At 37.8% G+C, this 17,962-nt stretch overlaps 1 protein-coding gene across 7 annotated transcripts in view; it reads right to left on the reverse strand.

Moving 5' to 3' along the window:
* LOC132482989 (lysine-specific demethylase 5C-like) overlaps positions 1-17,962 on the reverse strand; it is a 45,421-nt gene that overhangs the window by 18,626 nt on the left and 8,833 nt on the right. For all 7 annotated transcript variants that reach the window (XM_060088256.1, XM_060088254.1, XM_060088252.1 and 4 more), the window contains 3 exons: positions 16,669-16,827; positions 16,154-16,273; positions 15,880-16,038 (listed from right to left, as the gene is read on the reverse strand). In XM_060088256.1, coding sequence (XP_059944239.1) covers positions 15,880-16,038; positions 16,154-16,273; positions 16,669-16,827 — 438 coding nt within the window. The remainder of the gene's footprint in view (positions 1-15,879; positions 16,039-16,153; positions 16,274-16,668; positions 16,828-17,962) is intronic.

A 17,962-nucleotide genomic window follows, 5' to 3' on the forward strand; every position in this document is an offset into this window, starting at 1 on the left:
GTAACCACCAAAAAATTAACTAAAAAATATACAAAAAGGGAAATGACATACTGAGGAAAAAAGTCAATTAAACAATCAATTAAACACAATATAAAAGAGCAATTATGAGTAATAAAAGAGAAAAATAATCAATGAAAAATTAAACACAAAATGAAGGAGTAATGTGGGAACTGAGAAGAAAAATGATTAACGACATAAGAAAAAAAGAGCAGAATTAAGTTCTTCATTATCAGTAAATACCTTAAATGTAAATGGATTGAAGAGGAATGCCTCTTCAATTAAAAGGCAGAAACTGACAGAATAAAGAAAAAGAACTGATCTATTATGTCTTGAAAAGACTCAAAGCCTTAAACACTAACAAATTAAAAGGGAAAAAATCTGAAGAATTTATTTTGTCCAAATAGTAACCAAAGGAGAGATGGGGTCATTGTATCACTATCAGACAAGATAGATTTTGAGAATTATTCAAGATAAAAAGACATTATACACTGAAAAGAATGGTCAATCCATCAAGAAGACAAAACAACATAACTTAAAACTAGCCCCAATATAAATGAAGCAAAAATTGACAAAGTTGAAGGGAGAAATAGAAAATTCTATAAAAATAATTGAAGATTTTAATATTGCTATGACAATAATAGACAGATCACCACCAGAGCAGATATGAATATGAAAATAGGAAATGTGAACAACACTATAAACCAGCTCAACGTAGACACAGACTATCCCATCCAGTAACAGCAGAATTCATATTTCTCACAGGTGTAAAACAGACCACTCCCCAGGATAAAACATGTTAGGCCATAAAACAAATCCCAATGAAGTATAAAAAAAACTGAAATAATAAAATCTTTCTGCACAACAAACAAATGAAACTAGAGATCAATATCCAATGAAAAACCAAAAAAATTACAGATATGTGAAAATTAAACTACACACTTTTAAAAACCATGGGTCAAAGATGAACTCACAAAGGAAAAATGAAAAGATACTTCGAGACAGATGAATAACAACTGAAAAAGCTTAATCTAAGAGAAAGAAGTTCAAATGACTAAAATCACAAATGAAAATGGGTATAACTAAAAACTTCACAGAAAAAGGTATTATATAAGAGAACAATGTAACAACTGTACACCAACAAATCATATAATCTAGATGAAATGAAAAATCTACTAAAAAAAATCTCCCCAAACTGACTCAAGAAATAAAAAATCTGAAGACTGATAACACATACAGAGATTTAATCAGTAATCTAAAACCTCTGAACAAAGAAATGCTCAGAATGAGATGGCTTCACTGGTGAATTCTACCAGTGAAAGAAAAATTATAAGAAAAATTGCAATCTGACTCAAACTCTTTGAAAAACAGAAAAGGAATGAATCCTTCTTAACTCACTTTATGGCATCAAGTCAGACAAAGACAACACACGAGAACTACAAACCACTATACATTATACACTGATACAAGGCACTTCAGCAAATACTAACAAACCAAGTCTAGATGCATATTAAAATGATTATACATCATGATCCAGTGAAATTGTCCCAGGAATATAGAGGATGATTCAAATATAAAAACCAGCCAATGTACTACCCTATATCAGTAAAATGAAAAGGGTTAAAAAAACTCATGATCATCCTAACTGATGCATTTAACAATAATCAGCACCCTTTCATGGTAACTATCCTCAACAGTCTCAGATTAAAAGACAACTTTCTCAACCTACGAAAAGCACTTGTGAAAAACCCACAGCTAATATTATACTCAATGATTAAAGACTGAAAGCTTTCCTCTAAGATCAGGAACAAGACAAGGATTCCAACATTTTGCCACTTCCATTCAGTACTGTAGTGTAAGTTCTACGCAAAGCAATTTAGCAGAAAATTTTTTAAATATTAAGTAAACTAGATGTATAGCTATATTTGCATACCACATGATCTAATACATAGAAAATCCTGAAGAATGTACCCATAAAAAACCGAGCTAGTAAAGGAATTCAGCTAAGTTGCACAACACACAATCACACAAAATTCAATTGTCCTTTACCTAAAAAAGAAACTTTCAAAAACAAGTCTGTTAACAACAGCATTATAAAGAATAAAATATTTAGGAATAAATTTAACCAGAGATGAAAAACTAATACAATGAAAACCACAAAGCACTGCTGACAAAATTAAACAAGAAAAAGAAATGGAAAGAGATATGTGTTCATAGGTTAGAAGTCTTAATATCATTAACATGGCAAAGCTACTCAAAGCAATCTACACATTCAATGCAACCCTTATCAAAACTGCAATGACCTTCTTAGCAGTACTGGTAAGCCAATCATAATATTCAAATACAGGGGAATCCGGAGGAAGATGGCGGAGGAGTGAGACGGGGAGATCGCCTTCCTCCCCACACATACCATCAGAAATTCATCTACACGTGGAGCAACTCCTACAGAACACCTACTGAACGCTGACCGAAGACCTCAGACCCCCCAAAAGGCAAGAAACTCCCCACATACTTGGGTAGGGCAAAAGAAAAAAGAATAAACAGAGACAAAAGGATAGGGATGGGACCTGCACCAGTGGGAGGGAGCTGTGAAGGAGGAAACGTTTCCACACACTAGAAGCAAATTCGCGGGCGGAGACTGCGGGTGGCGGAGGGGGAAAGCTTCGGAGCAGCCGAGGAGAGCACAGCAACGGGTGCGGAGGGCAAGGCGAAGAGATTCCCCGCACAGAGGATCGGTGCCCTCAGGCACACACCAGCCCGGAGAGGCTTGTGTGCTCGGCCGCCGGGTGGGCAGGGCTGGGAGCTGAGGCTCGGGTATCGGGTTTCGGTCGGAGCGCAGGGAGAGGACTGGGGCTGGTGGCAGGAAAAGAGCCTGAAGGGGTTGGTGCGCCGCGGCTAGCCCGGAGGGAATCCGGGGAAAAAGTCTGGAGCTGCCGAGGAGGCAAGAGACTTTTTCTTCCCTTTTGTTTCCTGGTGCGTGAGGAGAGGGCATTAAGAGCGCTGCTTAAAGAAGCTCCACAGACGGGCACGAGCCGCGGCTAAAGGCGCGGACCCCGGAGACGGGCGTGGGACGCTGGGGCTGCTGCTGCCGCCGCCACAAGGCCTGTGTGAGAGCGCAGGTCACTGTCCACCCCCACTTCCGGGGAGCCTGTGCAGCCCGCCACTGCCGGGGTCCGGGGACCCAGGGACGGCTTCCCCGAGAAAGCGCACGGAGTGCCTCGGGCTGGTGCAACGTCACGCCGGCCTCTGCCGCTGCAGGCCCACCCCGCACTGCGTGCCCCTCCCTCCCCTCGGCCTGAGTGAGCCAGAGGCCCCGAAGCAGCGGCTCCTTTAAACCCGTCCTGTCTGAGCGAAGAACGGACGCCCTCCAGCGACCTACGCGCAGAGGCGGGGCCAGGTCCAAGGCTGAGACCCCGGAGCTGTGAGAGCAGAGACAGGGAAATCTCTCTGTGCAGCCTCGGAGGCAGCGGATTAAAGCTCCACGGTCCGCTTGATGTGCCCTGCGTCTGTGGAGTGCATGAATGGACAGCGAATCATCCCAAATTGAGGAAGTGGACTTTGAGGACAAGATTTAAGATTTTTTCCCCTTTTCCTCTTTTTACAATGAATTATCCCAAATTAAGGAGGTGAACTTTGAGAGCAAGATTTCAGACTTTTTCCCCTTTTCCTCTATTTACAACGAATTATCTCAAATTGAGAAGGTGGACTTTGAGAGCAAGATTTTCCATTTTTTCCCCCCTGTTCTCTTTTTGTGAATGTGTATGTGTATGCTTCTGTGTGAGATTTTCTCTGTATAGCTTTGCTTCCACCATAGGTCCCAGGGTTCTATCCGTCCGTTTTCTTTTAATAATTACTTTTTTATTTTTAATAACTCTACTATATTTTATACTTTATTCTATTTTACTTTATCTTCTCTCTTTTTTTCCTACCTTCCCTTCCTCCCTCCCTTACTCCGCCCCTTTCTTTCTTTCCTGCCTCCCTCCCTGTCTTTCTTTCTTTCCTTCCTCCCTCCCTCCCTTTCTTCCTTTCACACTTTATTTTTCTTTCCTTCCTCCCTCCCTCCCTTCTTTCTTTGTTTCTTTCCGTCCTTCTTTTCTTTCCTTCTTCCTTTCTTTCTCTCTTTCTTTCTTCTACTAATTCTTTCTTTCTACTTTTTCTCCCTTTTATTCTGAGCCGGGTAGATGAAAGGCTCCTGGTGCTGCAGCCAGGAGTCAGTGCTGTGCCTCTGAAGTGGGAGAGCCAACTTCAGGACACGGGTCCACAAGAGACCTCCCAGCTCCACATTATATCAGGCGGCGAAAATCTCCCAGAGATCTCCATCTCAACACCAGCACCCAACTGCAGTCAACGACCAGCAAACTACAGTGCTGGTCACCCTATGCCAAGCAACTAGCAAGACAAGAATACAAACCCACCCATTAGCAGAGAGGCTGCCTAAAAACATAATAAGGCCACAGGCACCCCAATACACACTACCAGACATGGACCTGTCCACCAGAAAGACAAGATCGAGCCTCAAACACCAGAACACAGGCACTAGTCCCCCCCACCAGGAAGCCTACACAACCTACTGAAACAACCTTAGCCACTGGGGACAGACACCAAAAACAGTGGGAACTACGAATCTGCAGCCTGCAAAAAGGAGACCCCAAACATAGGAAGATAAGCAAAATGAGAAGAGAGAAAAACACACAGCAGGTGAAGCAGCAAGATAAAAACCTACCAGACCTAACAAATGAAGAGGTAATATGTAGTCTACCTGAAAAAGAATTCAGAATAATGATAGTAAAGATGAGCGAAGATTCTATTTCCAAGATCCAAAATCTTGGAAATAGAATAGACAAAATGCAAGAAACAGTTAACAAGGACCTAGAAGAACTAAAGATGAATCAAGCATCAATTAAAAACACAATAAATGAAATGAAAAATACTCTAGATGGGATCAATAGCAGAATAACTGAGGCACAAGAACGGATAAGTGATGTGGAAGATAAAATAGTGGAAATAACTGATGCAGAGCAAAATAAAGAAAAAAGAATGAAAAGAACAGAGGACAGTCTCAGAGACCTCTGGGACAACATTAAACGCACCAACCTTCGAATTATAGGGGTTCCAGAAGAAGAGAAAAAGAAAGGGACTGAGAAAATATTTGAAGAGATTATAGTTGAAAACTTCCCTAATATAGGAAAGGAAATAGTTAATCAAGTCCAGGAGGCACAGAGAGTCCCATACAGAATAAATCCAAGGAGAAATATGCCAAGACACATATTAATCAAACCGTCAAAAATTAAACACAAAGAAATCATATTAAAAGCAGCAAGGGAAAAACAACACATAACACACAAGGGAATACCCATCAGGTTAACAGCTGATCTCTCAGCAGAAACTCTACAAGCCAGAAGGGAGTGGCAGGACATAATTAAAGTGATGAAGGAGAAAAAACTTCAAACAAGATTACTCTACCCAGCAAGGATCTCATTCAGATTTGATGGAGAAATTAAAACGTTTACAGACAAGCAAAAGCTGAGAGAGTACAGCACCACCAAACCACCTTTACAACAAATGCTAAAGGAACTTCTCTAGGCAAGAAACACAACAGAAGGAAAATACCTACAATAACGAACCCAAAACAATTAAGGAAATGGGAATAGGAACATACGTATCAATAATTACCTTAAATGTAAATGGACTAAATGCTCCCACCAAAAGACACAGATTGGCTGAATGGATACAAAAACAAGACCCATATATATGCTGTCTACAAGAGACCCACTTCAGACCTAGAGACACATACAGATTGAAAGTAAGGGGATGGAAAAAGATATTCCATACAAATGGAAATCAAAAGAAAGCTGGAGTAGTAATTCTTATATCAGAAAAAATAAAAGTCTTTAAAATAAAGACTATTAGAAGAGACAAAGAAGGACACTACATAACGATAAAGGGATCGATCGAAGAAGAAGATATAACAATTGTAAATATTTATGCACCGAACATAGGAACACCTCAATACATAAGGCAAATACTAACAGCCATAAAAGGGGAAATTGACAGTAACACACTCATAGTAGGGGACTTTAACACCCCACTTTCACCAATGGACAGGTCATCCAAAATGAAAATAAATAAGGAAACACAAGCTTTAAATGATACATTAAACAAGATGGACTTAATTGATATTTATAGGACATTCCATCCAAAAACAACAGAATACACATTTTTCTCAAGTGCTCATGGAACATTCTCCAGGATAGATCATATCTTGGGTCACAAATCAAGCCTTGGTAAATTTAAGAAAATTGAAATTGTATCAAGTATCTTTTCCGACCACAATGCTATAAGACTAGACATCAATTACAGGAAAAGATCTGTAAAAAATACAAACACATGGAGGCTAAACAATACACTACTCAATAACGAAGTCATCACTGAAGAAATCAAAGAGGAAATTAAAAGAATACCTAGAAACAAATGAGAGTGGAGACCCGACAACCCAAAACCTATGGGACGCACCAAAACAGTTCTAATGGGGAAGTTTATAGCAATACAATCCCACCTTAAGAAACAGGAAACATCTCGAGTAAACAACCTGACCCTGCACCTAAAGCAATTAGAGAAAGAAGAACAAGAAACCCCCAAAGTTAGCAGAAGGAAAGAAATCATAAAGATCAGATGAGAAATAAATGAAAAAGAAATGAAGGAAACTATAGCAAAGATCAATCAAACTAAAAGCTGGTTCTTTGAGAAGATAAACAAAATTGACAAACCATTAGCCAGACTCATCAAGAAAAAAAGGGAGAAGACTCAAATCATAGAATTAGAAATGAAAAAGGAGAAGTAACAACTGACACTGCAGAAATACAAAAGATCATGAGAGATTACTACAAGAAAGTCTATGCCAATAAAATGGACAACCTGGAAGAAATGGACAAATTCTTAGAAATGCACAACCTGCCAAGACTGACTCAGGAAGAAATAGAAAATACGAATAGACCAATCACAAGCACTGAAATTGAAACTGTGATTAAAAATCTTCGAACAAACAAAAGCCCAGGACCAGATGGCTTCACAGGCGAATTCTATCAAACATTTAGAGAAGAGCTAACACCTATCCTTCTCAAACTCTGTGTAGCAGAGGAAGGAACAGTCCCAAACTCATTCTACGAGGCCACCATCACGTTGATACCAAAACCAGGCAAGGATGTCACAAAGAAAACTACATGCCAATATCATTGATGAACATAGATGCAAAACTCCTCAACAAAATACTAGCAAACAGAATCCAACAGCACATTAAAAGGATCATACACCATGATCAAGTGGGGTTTATTCCAGGAATGGAAGGATTCTTCAATATATGCAAATCAATCAACGTGATACACCATATTAACAAATTGAAGGAGAAAAACCATATGATCATCTCAATAGATGCAGAGAAAGCTTTCCACAAAATTCAACACCCATTTATGATAAAAACCCTCCAGAAAGTAGGCATAGAGGGAACTTTCCTCAGCATAATAAAGGCCATATATGACAAACACACAGCCAGTATCGTCCTCAATGGTGAAAAACTGAAACCATTTCCACTAAGATCAGGAACAAGACAAGGCTGCCCACTCTCACCACTCTTATTCAACCTAGTTTTGGAAGCTTTAGCCACAGCAATCAGAGAAGAAAAGGAAATAATAGGAATCCAAAGTGGAAAAGAAGAAGTAAAGCTGTCACTGTTTGCAGATGACATGATACTATACATAGAGAATCCCAAAGATGCTACCAGAAAACTACTAGAGCTAATCAATGAATTTGGTAAAGTAGGAGGATACAAAATTAATGCACAGAAATCTCTGGCATTCCTGTACACTAATGATGAAAAATCTGAAAATGAAATCAAGAAAACACTCCCATTTACCATTGCAACAAAAAGAATAAAATATCTAGGAATAAACCTACCTAAGGAGACAAAAGACCTGTATGCAGAAAATTATAAGACACTGATGAAAGAAATTAAAGATGATACAAATAGATAGAGAGATATACCATGCTCCTGGATTGGAAGAATCAATATTATGAAAATGACTCTACTACCCAAAGCAATCTACAGATTCAATGCAATCCCTATCAAACTACCACTGGCATTTTTCACAGAACTAGAACAAAAAATTTCAAAATTTGTAATGAAACACAAAAGACCCCGAATAGCCAAAGCAATCTTGAGAACGAAAAATGGAGCTGGAGGAATCAGGCTCCCTGACTTCAGACTATACTTCAAAGCTACAGTAATCAAGACAGTGTGGTACTGGCACAAAAACAGAAAGGTAGATCAATGGAACAGGATAGAAAGCCCAGAGATAAACCCACGCACATATGGTCAACTTATCTTTGATAAAGGAGGCAGGAATGTACAGTGGAGTAAGGACAGCCTCTTCAATAAGTGGTGCTGGGAAAACTGGACAGGGACATGTAAAAGTATGAGATTAGATCATACCCTAACACCATACACAAAAATAAGCTCAAAATGGATTAAAGACCTAAATGTAAGGCCAGACACTATCAAACTCTTAGAGGAAAACACAGGCAGAACACTCTATGACATAAATCACAGCAAGATCCTTTTGGACCCACCTCCTAGAGAAATGGAAATAAAAACAAAGATAAACAAATAGGACCTAATGAAACTTCAAAGCTTTTGCACAGCAAAGGAAACCATAAACAAGACCAAAAGACAACCCTCAGAATGGGAGAAAATATTTGCAAATGAAGCAACTGACAAAGGATTAATCTCCAAAATTTATAAGCAGCTCATGCAGCTCAATAACAAAAAAACAAACAACCCAATCCAAAAATGGGCAGAAGACTTAAATAGGCATTTCTCCAAAGAAGATATACAGACTGCCAACAAACACATGGAAGAATGCTCAACATCATTAATCATTAGAGAAATGTAAATCAAAACTACAATGAGGTATCATCTCACACCAGTCAGAATGGCCATCATTAAGAAATCTAGAAACAATAAATGCTGGAGAGGGTGTGGAGAAAAGGGAACCCTCTTGCACTGCTGGTGGGAATGTGAATTGGTACAGCCACTATGGAGAACAGTATGGAGGTTCCTTAAAAAACTAAAAATAGAACTACCATATGACCCAGCAATCCCACTACTAGGCATATACCCTGAGAAAACCATAATTCAAAAAGAGACATGAACCAAAATATTCATTGCAGCTCTATTCACAATAGCCCAGAGATGGAAACAACCCAAGTGTCCATCATCGGATGAATGGATAAAGAAGATGTGGCACATATATACAATGGAATATTACTCAGACATAAAAAGAAACGAAACTGAGCTATTTGTAATGAGGTGGATAGTCCTAGAGTCTGTCATACAGAGTGAAGTAAGTCAGAAAGAGAAAGACAAATACCATATGCTAAGACACATATATGGAATTTAAGAAAAAAATGTCATGAAGAACTTAGGGGTAAAACAGGAATAGAGACACAGACCTATTGGGGGTGGGCTTGGGGATATGGGGGGGGTTGTGATGGGGCGGGGGAGAGGCATGGACGTGTATACACTGCGAGGCGTGGGTTGGATGGATGGTGGGGGTGGCTGCGTGGCGCGGGGGGGATCGGCTCGGTGCTTTGTGGCTGCCTGGAGGGCTGGGATGGGGAGGGTGGGAGGGAGGGAGACATAGGAGGGAGGGGATGTGGGAACGGATGTATATGTATGACTGATTCACTTTGTTTTAAAGCAGAGATTAATAAAAAAAATATTCAAATACAATTGCAACTGATCCCAAACAGCCAGTCTTGAAAAAGAACAAAGTTGAAAGAGTCACAATTTCAAATTTCTAAATTTACCACATAGCTACAGTAACCAAAACAGGGTAGCGTTTAGACTAATGGAGTAAAAATGAGAGATCATAAGCAAAGCCACATGTCTATGTCAATTTTGACAAGGATGCCAAAACCACTCAGTGGAGAAAGAGCAGTGTCTTCGAGAAATGGTGCTATGACTACTGGATATCTAACTTCAAAAGAATGAAGCTGAAACTTTATTTCACATTGTAAGGGAAAAGTAAAACAAAATGGGTCCAAGACCTAACTAGAAAAAGAAAACACAGAGGTAAATATTTACTGCTTTGGATTTGGTGGATTCTGAAAATGACACAAAAAGTACAAGCGACAAAAAAAAAAAAAAAAAAAAAAAAATGCACTTCTTTAAAATGAGCAGTTTTGTTTTCAGAACACTACCAAAATTATTTTTTAAATCCTGTAATACGACAAAAACCCTTTTAAGTCATGTTAATAAGTCATGTATCTGATAAGGGTCTCTTATTCCAAACATACATAAGAACTCAAAGTCAACAATAACCTCAATAAAGTACAATATGAGCAAATCTAATTCAGCTACACATTAGGATACTACACCACTTATAAGTGGAAGTGGGAATTCCACCTGTAAGTGGAATTTATTCCTGGAATGCAAAAATGGTTCAACATACAAATATTAATGAATGTAAACTTTTCATTAATAAAATGTAAGGGAAAAAGACACACAATCATCTTAAGTTATTCAGAAAAAGCACATCTGACAAAATTCTACAACTTTTCCTAATAAAAACAAGAAATGGAAGGAAACAGAAATTTCTTCAGAATGATAAAGACTACATATGAAAAACCTCTAGATGACACTATACTCAATTCAATATTAAAAGACTGAAGCTTTGCCCCTAAGATCAGAACAAGTCAAACGCCTACTTTCACCATTTCTGTTCAACACGGAACTGGAAGTTACAGTCACAACAATTAGTCAAGAAAAAGAAAAAAAAGCAATCAAAATTGAAAAGGAAGATGTAAAATCATCTATTTGCAGATGACATTATCCTATATGTAAAGAACCCTAAAATATCTACCAAAAACCTGTTACAACAAATAAACTTGGTAAAGTTGCATGCTACAGAAATCAACCTACAAAAAACAGTTGCATTTTAAAAAGCTGACAATTAACAATCCAAAAAGAAAATTAAGAAAATAATTCTACTAACAACAGTATCAAAATGAATACCAGGAAGTAAAAGTATACAAGCACTAAAAACTAGAAAACATTGCTGAAAGATATTAAAGACATAATTAATGGAAACACATCTGTGTTCATGAATTCTAAGACTTAAGATGTCAATACTACCGAAGTGTTCTACAGACTCAAACTTTATCAAAATTCAAACAACAATGGAGAAGTGAAAAAATACAGCTAAAATTTTCCTGAAATAGAAAAATCCACCCTAAAATTCACATGGAATCTCAAGGACACCAAATAGCCACAAAGTACAGTTGAAGGTATTACGCTTCAAGAAGCTACAGAAATCAGTGTGGTACTGGCATAGGATACATTGGAGACCAATGGAATAGAACAGAGAACCCAGAAATAAATTACTACAAATACAGTCAACTGATTTTGACAAGGGTGTCAACATCACTTAATGGGGAAGGACAGCCCTTCCAATAAATAGGAAACTTAGATATCCACTACAAAGGAATGAGGCTGGCCCACATACAAAATTTCAACTCCAAGTAAGTCAAAGACCTATACATAAGAGCTAAAGCTGTAAGATTCTTGACATTTCTCCAAAGTCGGCAACAAGTACATGAAAAGATTCTCAGCATCTCATCATTTAGGGAAATACAAGTCCAGATGGAAGATAATAGTTTACTTTCACACATTAGGAAACTGCTATTACCAAAACAAAAAACCAGCCCACAAACTGACCAAAAGACAAATAGCAGAAAATATGTGTTGACCTATACATGGAGAAATTGGAAAGCTGGTGCACTGCTGGCCAGAATGTAAAATGGAATCGCTGCTGTTGGGGTTTCAAATTATATAATCTAGTAATTCTAATCTAAGCCTATACCCAAATAAAAGCAAGAAGTCAAAAAGAAATTTGCTACACCAATGTTCACAAAAGCATTATTCACAATAGCAAAAAGATACAAACAATCCAAATGTCCAACAACAGAAGAATGAATGAACAAACTGTGCTATATAAATATAAAAATATTATTCAGTTTTAGAAAGGAATGAAATTCTGTTATATGCTACAATACTGATGAATCTTTAAGACAATATGCTAAATGCAATAAGCAAGACACAAAAGTATGACTCCATTTACGTGACATATCTAGAGCAGTCAAATTCATAGGCAGAAAACAACAGTGGTTACTAGAGGCTGGAGGGAAAGGAGAATGGGAAATTATTTAATGGGTACAAAGTTTGTGTTTGGGGTGATAAGAAAGGATGGTGGTGATGGTTGCATGACCTTGTGACTATACTTAATGCCACTCAAGTATATATTAAAAATGATTAATATAGTAAATTTTATATTATGCATATTTTACCATATTTGAAAAATATCAATTACAAAAACCAAAAACTTCAATTAAAATATGCAAAGGACCTAAATAGTTATTTCTCCAAAAGAGTTACATAAATGGTCAACATACACATGAAAAGATGCTTGACATTAGTTAGTATAATGAGATGACTACAACCATGTAACAGTCAATAACAAGTATTAGTAGGCATGTGGAAAGTGGAACCCTCATTTGCTACTAGTAATGTGGTAAACAGTTTAACAAATTAAACACAGATTATCATGCAATCCAGTAATTCCATTCTTAAATACATACTCAAGAAAAATGGAAACTGGTGTTCAAACCAAAAATGTAGAGGAATGTTCACTCGACAAATTCAATACTCTTTCATGATAAAAACATTAACAAACAAGGAAAAGAAGGAAAATACCTCAATATAATAAAGGATATACATAAAAGGCCCACAGCTAATTTCACAATCAATAATGAAAGACTGAAAGCTCTTCCTCTAAAGAATAAGAAACAAGAAGAATAAGGAATAAGCCTGCTCATTCTTCACAGTACTATTCAGAAAAAGGTACTGGACTGCCTTTCTGGTAGGAGTGTAATGACAGAACCACTGTGAAAAATGACATGGTTCCTCTTCAAAAGATTAAACTTTGGGCTTCTCTGGTGGCGCAGTGGTTAAGAGTCCACCTGCCGATGCAGGGGACATGGGTTCGGCCCTGGTCCGGGAAGATCCCACATGTTGCGGAGCGGCTGGGTCCGTGAGCCATGGCCGCTGAGCCTGCGCGTCTGGAGCCTGTGCCCCACAATGGGAGAGGCCACAACAGTGAGAGGCCCGTGTACCACACACACAAAAAAAGATTAAACTTTATGTTTCAGGAATTCCACCTCTGGGAATACTATACGCAAAAGAACTGAAAAAGGGTCTTGCATAGATATCTGTACATCTGTATTCATGAAAGCATTATTCAATATAGCCAAAAGACAGAAGCAAACCAAATATCAACCAATGAAAAGTAGATCGAATGTAGGAAATTATGACACATGCTACAAGATATAAACCTTGAAGTTTATAAACTTTGAAACAGTACACCAAGTGAAAGAAGCCAGCCACAAACGACAAAATACATATAAGGTACCTAAGCAGTCAAATTAAGAGACAGTAAAGTTAGAATCACACTTGTCAAGAGCTGGAGGAAACACTCCCATTCACCACTGCAACAAAAAGAATAAAATACCTAGGAATAAACCTATCTAAGGCGGCAAAAGACGTATGCAGAAAACTGTAAGAGACTGATGAAAGAAATTAAAGATGATACAAACAGATGGAGAGATAGATATACCATGCTCTTGGACTGGAAGAATCAACATTGTAAAAATGACTATACTACCTAAAGCAATCTATAGATTCAATGCAATCCCTAACAAATTACCAGTGGCATTTTTTACAGAACTAGAACAAAAAATCTTAAAATTTGTATGGAGACACAAAAGACCCCAAATAGCCAAAGCAGTCTTGAGGGAAGATAAACAGAGTTGGAGGAATCAGACTCCCTGACTTCAGACTACACTACAAAGTTACAGTAATCAAGACAATAGGGTACTGGCACAAAAACAGAAATATAGATCAATGGAACAGGATAGAAAACCCGGAGATAAACCCATGCGCCTATGGTCAACTAATGTATGACAAAGGAGGCCAGAATATACAATGGAGTAAAGACAGTAAGTGGTGCTGGGAAAACTGGACAGTTACATGTAAAAGAATGAAATTAGAACACTTCCCAACACCATACACAAAAATAAACTCAAAATGGATTAAAGACCTAAATGTAAGACAGGACACTATAAAATTCTTAGAGGAAAACACAGAAAGAACACTCTTTGACATAAACCACAGCAAGATCTTTTTTGACCAACCTCCCAGAATACTGGAAATAAAAACAAAAATAAACAAATGGGACCTAATGTGAAAGCTTTTGCACAGCAATGGAAATTACAAACAAGATGAAAAGGCAACCCTCAGAATGGGAGATAATATTTGCAAACGAAATCACTGGACAAAGGATTAATCTCCAAAGTATATAAACAGCTCATGCAGTGCAGTATTAAAAAAACAAACAACCCAATGAAAAAATGGGTGGAAGATCTAAAGAGACATTTCTCTAAAGAAGACATACCAATGCTCAAGGAATACATGAAAAGATGCTCAACATCTCAAATTATTAAAGAAATGCAAATCAAAATTACAATTAGGTTATCACCTCACACCAGTTAGAATGGGCATCATCAGAAAATCTACAAACAGCAAATGCTGGAGACGGTGTGGAGAAAAGGGAACCCTCTTGCGCTATTGGTGGAAATGTAAATTGATACAGCCACTATGGAGAACAGTATGCAGGTTCCTTAAAAATCTAGAAACAGAATTATCATATGACCCAGCAATCCCACTACTGGGCATATATCCAGAGAAAACCATAATTCAAAAAGACACATGCATCCCAATGTTCGTTGCAGCACTATTTACAACAGCCAGGTCATGGAAGCAACCTAAATGCCCATCAACAGACGAATGGATAAAGAAGATGTGGTACATATATACAATGGAATATTACTCAGCCATAAAAAGGAACGAAACTGGGTCATTTGTAGAGACGTGGATGGACCTAGAAACTGTCATACAGAGTGAAGTAAGTCAGAAAGAGGAAAACAGATATCGTACATTAACGCATATATGTGGAACCTAGAAAAATGGTACAGATGAACCAGTTTGCAAGGCAGAAATTGAGACACAGATGTAGAGAACAAACGTATGGACACCAATGGGGGAAAGTGGCTGGCGGGTGGGGTGGTGGTGGTGGGATGAATTGAGAGATTGGGTTTGACATGGATACACTAATATGTATAAAATGGATAACTAGTAAGAACTTGCTCTATAAAAAATAATTTTCAAAAAATAAATAAAAATAGAAAAAAAAAGTAGAACATGTTGCCACTTCTTCAGTGATAGTAAATGCTGCTGAAACATTTTCAAAATGGAGGGAACAAAAAGAGGCCAAGATCCCATATGCAGCAATGAAGATTTAGTCAGAATATAGGACATCTAAATTGACCTCTGAGTAGGTAAGAGATCTCCTTGTATTAAAGAATAAAATGAAGCCATTTCTTGATGCCCTCCTAGTTCTTTCAAATCATAAATGTGAACAAGTTAGTTGTGGCATTTGTGTTTTTCTATTATGCAGACAACCAAAAGGTGGTAAACTTCCAACAATTACATGTGGGGGAAAGAGGAAGAAGGACTACTCTGGATTCTAACTGATAACTACAAGGTATCAAACTAGGTATCCTTGTGCCTATCCCCAGGAAAATACCAAAGAGGAAAATGTGGTAGTAATAGTGGTTATCCAAATTCTGGATCACTGACAAGATTTTCCAATGGCATTAAATTTTATTGGCCTGCTCCCCAGTCACAGTGTAAATATGAATTACCAACCACATTACCTCCTCCTCAGGGGACAGGTTTCCTTTGCTACTGCTGACAGGAAAACCACTGCCAAATTCTTTGGAATGAATGTCTGCTCCATACTCAACTGTCACATCCTCCTCAATGCTGCTCACCAGCCTCCAGAATTCCTTCTCCACAAGTTCCGTAGGTACCATCTGTGACAACAGGTGTAAAAGATGATCATAGTCCACTATATTTTGGCCCCATGTTTCCATGAACACTAAGACTATCAGACACCAATCCCTACATCCGCATTCCACAATCACATACATGAACAGGCACGTTGAAGTAGTCCACCTTGAAGGAATCAGCCATTTCACCAAAGCTCTGCAAAGTGTACTCCTGGGTAGCCTGCTCAAAGCCAAAGGCTTCCAGGGGTCTCTTACACTCCTGAAATAGAAAATATTTCAGTAAGACAGAGGCAACAGACAATAAACCCCTTCAAAAACCCAGCTAGAGATATATCTTATGCTATTCCTCCACTTTAATTTTCCAGGTAGAATAGTTTCTTTAATATCTACTAAACTTACTTCCTTTTGTTCCTTTGGTTCACATCACCTGGATTACAGTCCTTCCTCTCTGTCTTAAATTTCTACCATCCTACAGCTACTCTACCCAACCATTCTCTCATTTACTGTGTCACTGATGGCTAATTATAACCTAACAAAAATTATTAACTTAGATAAATGGAGAAACCTACTTTATTCTTCCCTAAAACCAGGAGTCTGTATTGAAAACAATTACCAAGAACTAAATTTAAAACGTCTATGGTGGACAGGCCTTACCGCCATGATACACTTTGGGCATCTCCAGACCCCTCTGGGGATTTCAGGAAGGGGTGGCAATAGGCAAAAGATGTGATAATTGTCATCACAGACATCACAGAGAAGAAGTTTATCATCTTCGTCCCCTCTAGAGCACATTCGGCAAACATATGAGTCAATCTACCAGGAAAAATAAAATAATATAAGCTGCTTGTTCAAGGAAACTTCATCTTAGGCTTCCAGACCATTCATTCTGAACAGCCACCACCAGTCAATGATTGTGCATTGTTGTACTCATGACTTCACTATCTGGTGAAAAATATGACAACATAAATAATTACTATGCATGTTAAGAAATGAACCATAATTAAGGTGTGTTGGAAAAAACAAAAAGTAGAATTTATTTAAGTTTCACGGTACAAACCCAAATCATGAAGGTACATACTAGCATAGATCAGAGAATTACCTACGTTAGTAATAGCTGGTATAGACTGCAAGTTGAATATAAATAGGTCAAATGACCCACTATCCAGTTATACCTGCTATTCTAATGTGAAGTTTAATAGGTTTCCATTTCATTTAACTGTCTTCAGTTTAGATAATGAATTAGATAGGTCATAAGGACAGAAAGATTAAGGCAAGGTCCAACAACTTGGATTCTTAGCTACTACTGAAATAATTTATTATTAAGTACACTTTAAAAAGAAGAGACACCAGTAGACTTTTACCAGGAAGGATTCATTACTGAAAAATTACTTGCAGTGAGGATAGGCTACATTGGGAGAATGCAGAAGTAACATGATCAGTAAAGAGCACCAAGACACAACTGAGAGTGGGAGAAAAAAATCTGCTGAGTGTATGGAGGTAGACACACACACACAAATTCTTATTAATCTGTAGATATTATAATTTGTCAAGAACATGTATATGTAAACATATGTATTTACACTCATATGTAAATATATGTAAATTTATAAAATATACACGTTTACACAGATATATACATTGGCATATACTTATATATATGTATGTAGGCAGTTACCCTCAGTCACAGCAATTCCAATACTATATATATACACCACATAAGTGTCTACATAGCTTACCTAAAGTCATGTAATTTAATAGTAGTACTATCTATAGTAGCCCCAATCTGGAAAGTACTAAAAACACTGGGTTAAGTGAGGACACAATCCCAATGGTGGTAATAAAGATAATCTCTAAGTGGACATGATTAAGAGGAAGGAGAAAGCAAATTTATCACTTTATAAAAATGTAGCAACTCTAGCATACTAAAGAGATTATAAAATCTTTCAGG

Source organism: Mesoplodon densirostris (genome assembly GCF_025265405.1).
Source record: "Mesoplodon densirostris isolate mMesDen1 chromosome Y unlocalized genomic scaffold, mMesDen1 primary haplotype SUPER_Y_unloc_1, whole genome shotgun sequence".
Classification (NCBI taxonomy): domain Eukaryota; kingdom Metazoa; phylum Chordata; class Mammalia; order Artiodactyla; family Ziphiidae; genus Mesoplodon; species Mesoplodon densirostris.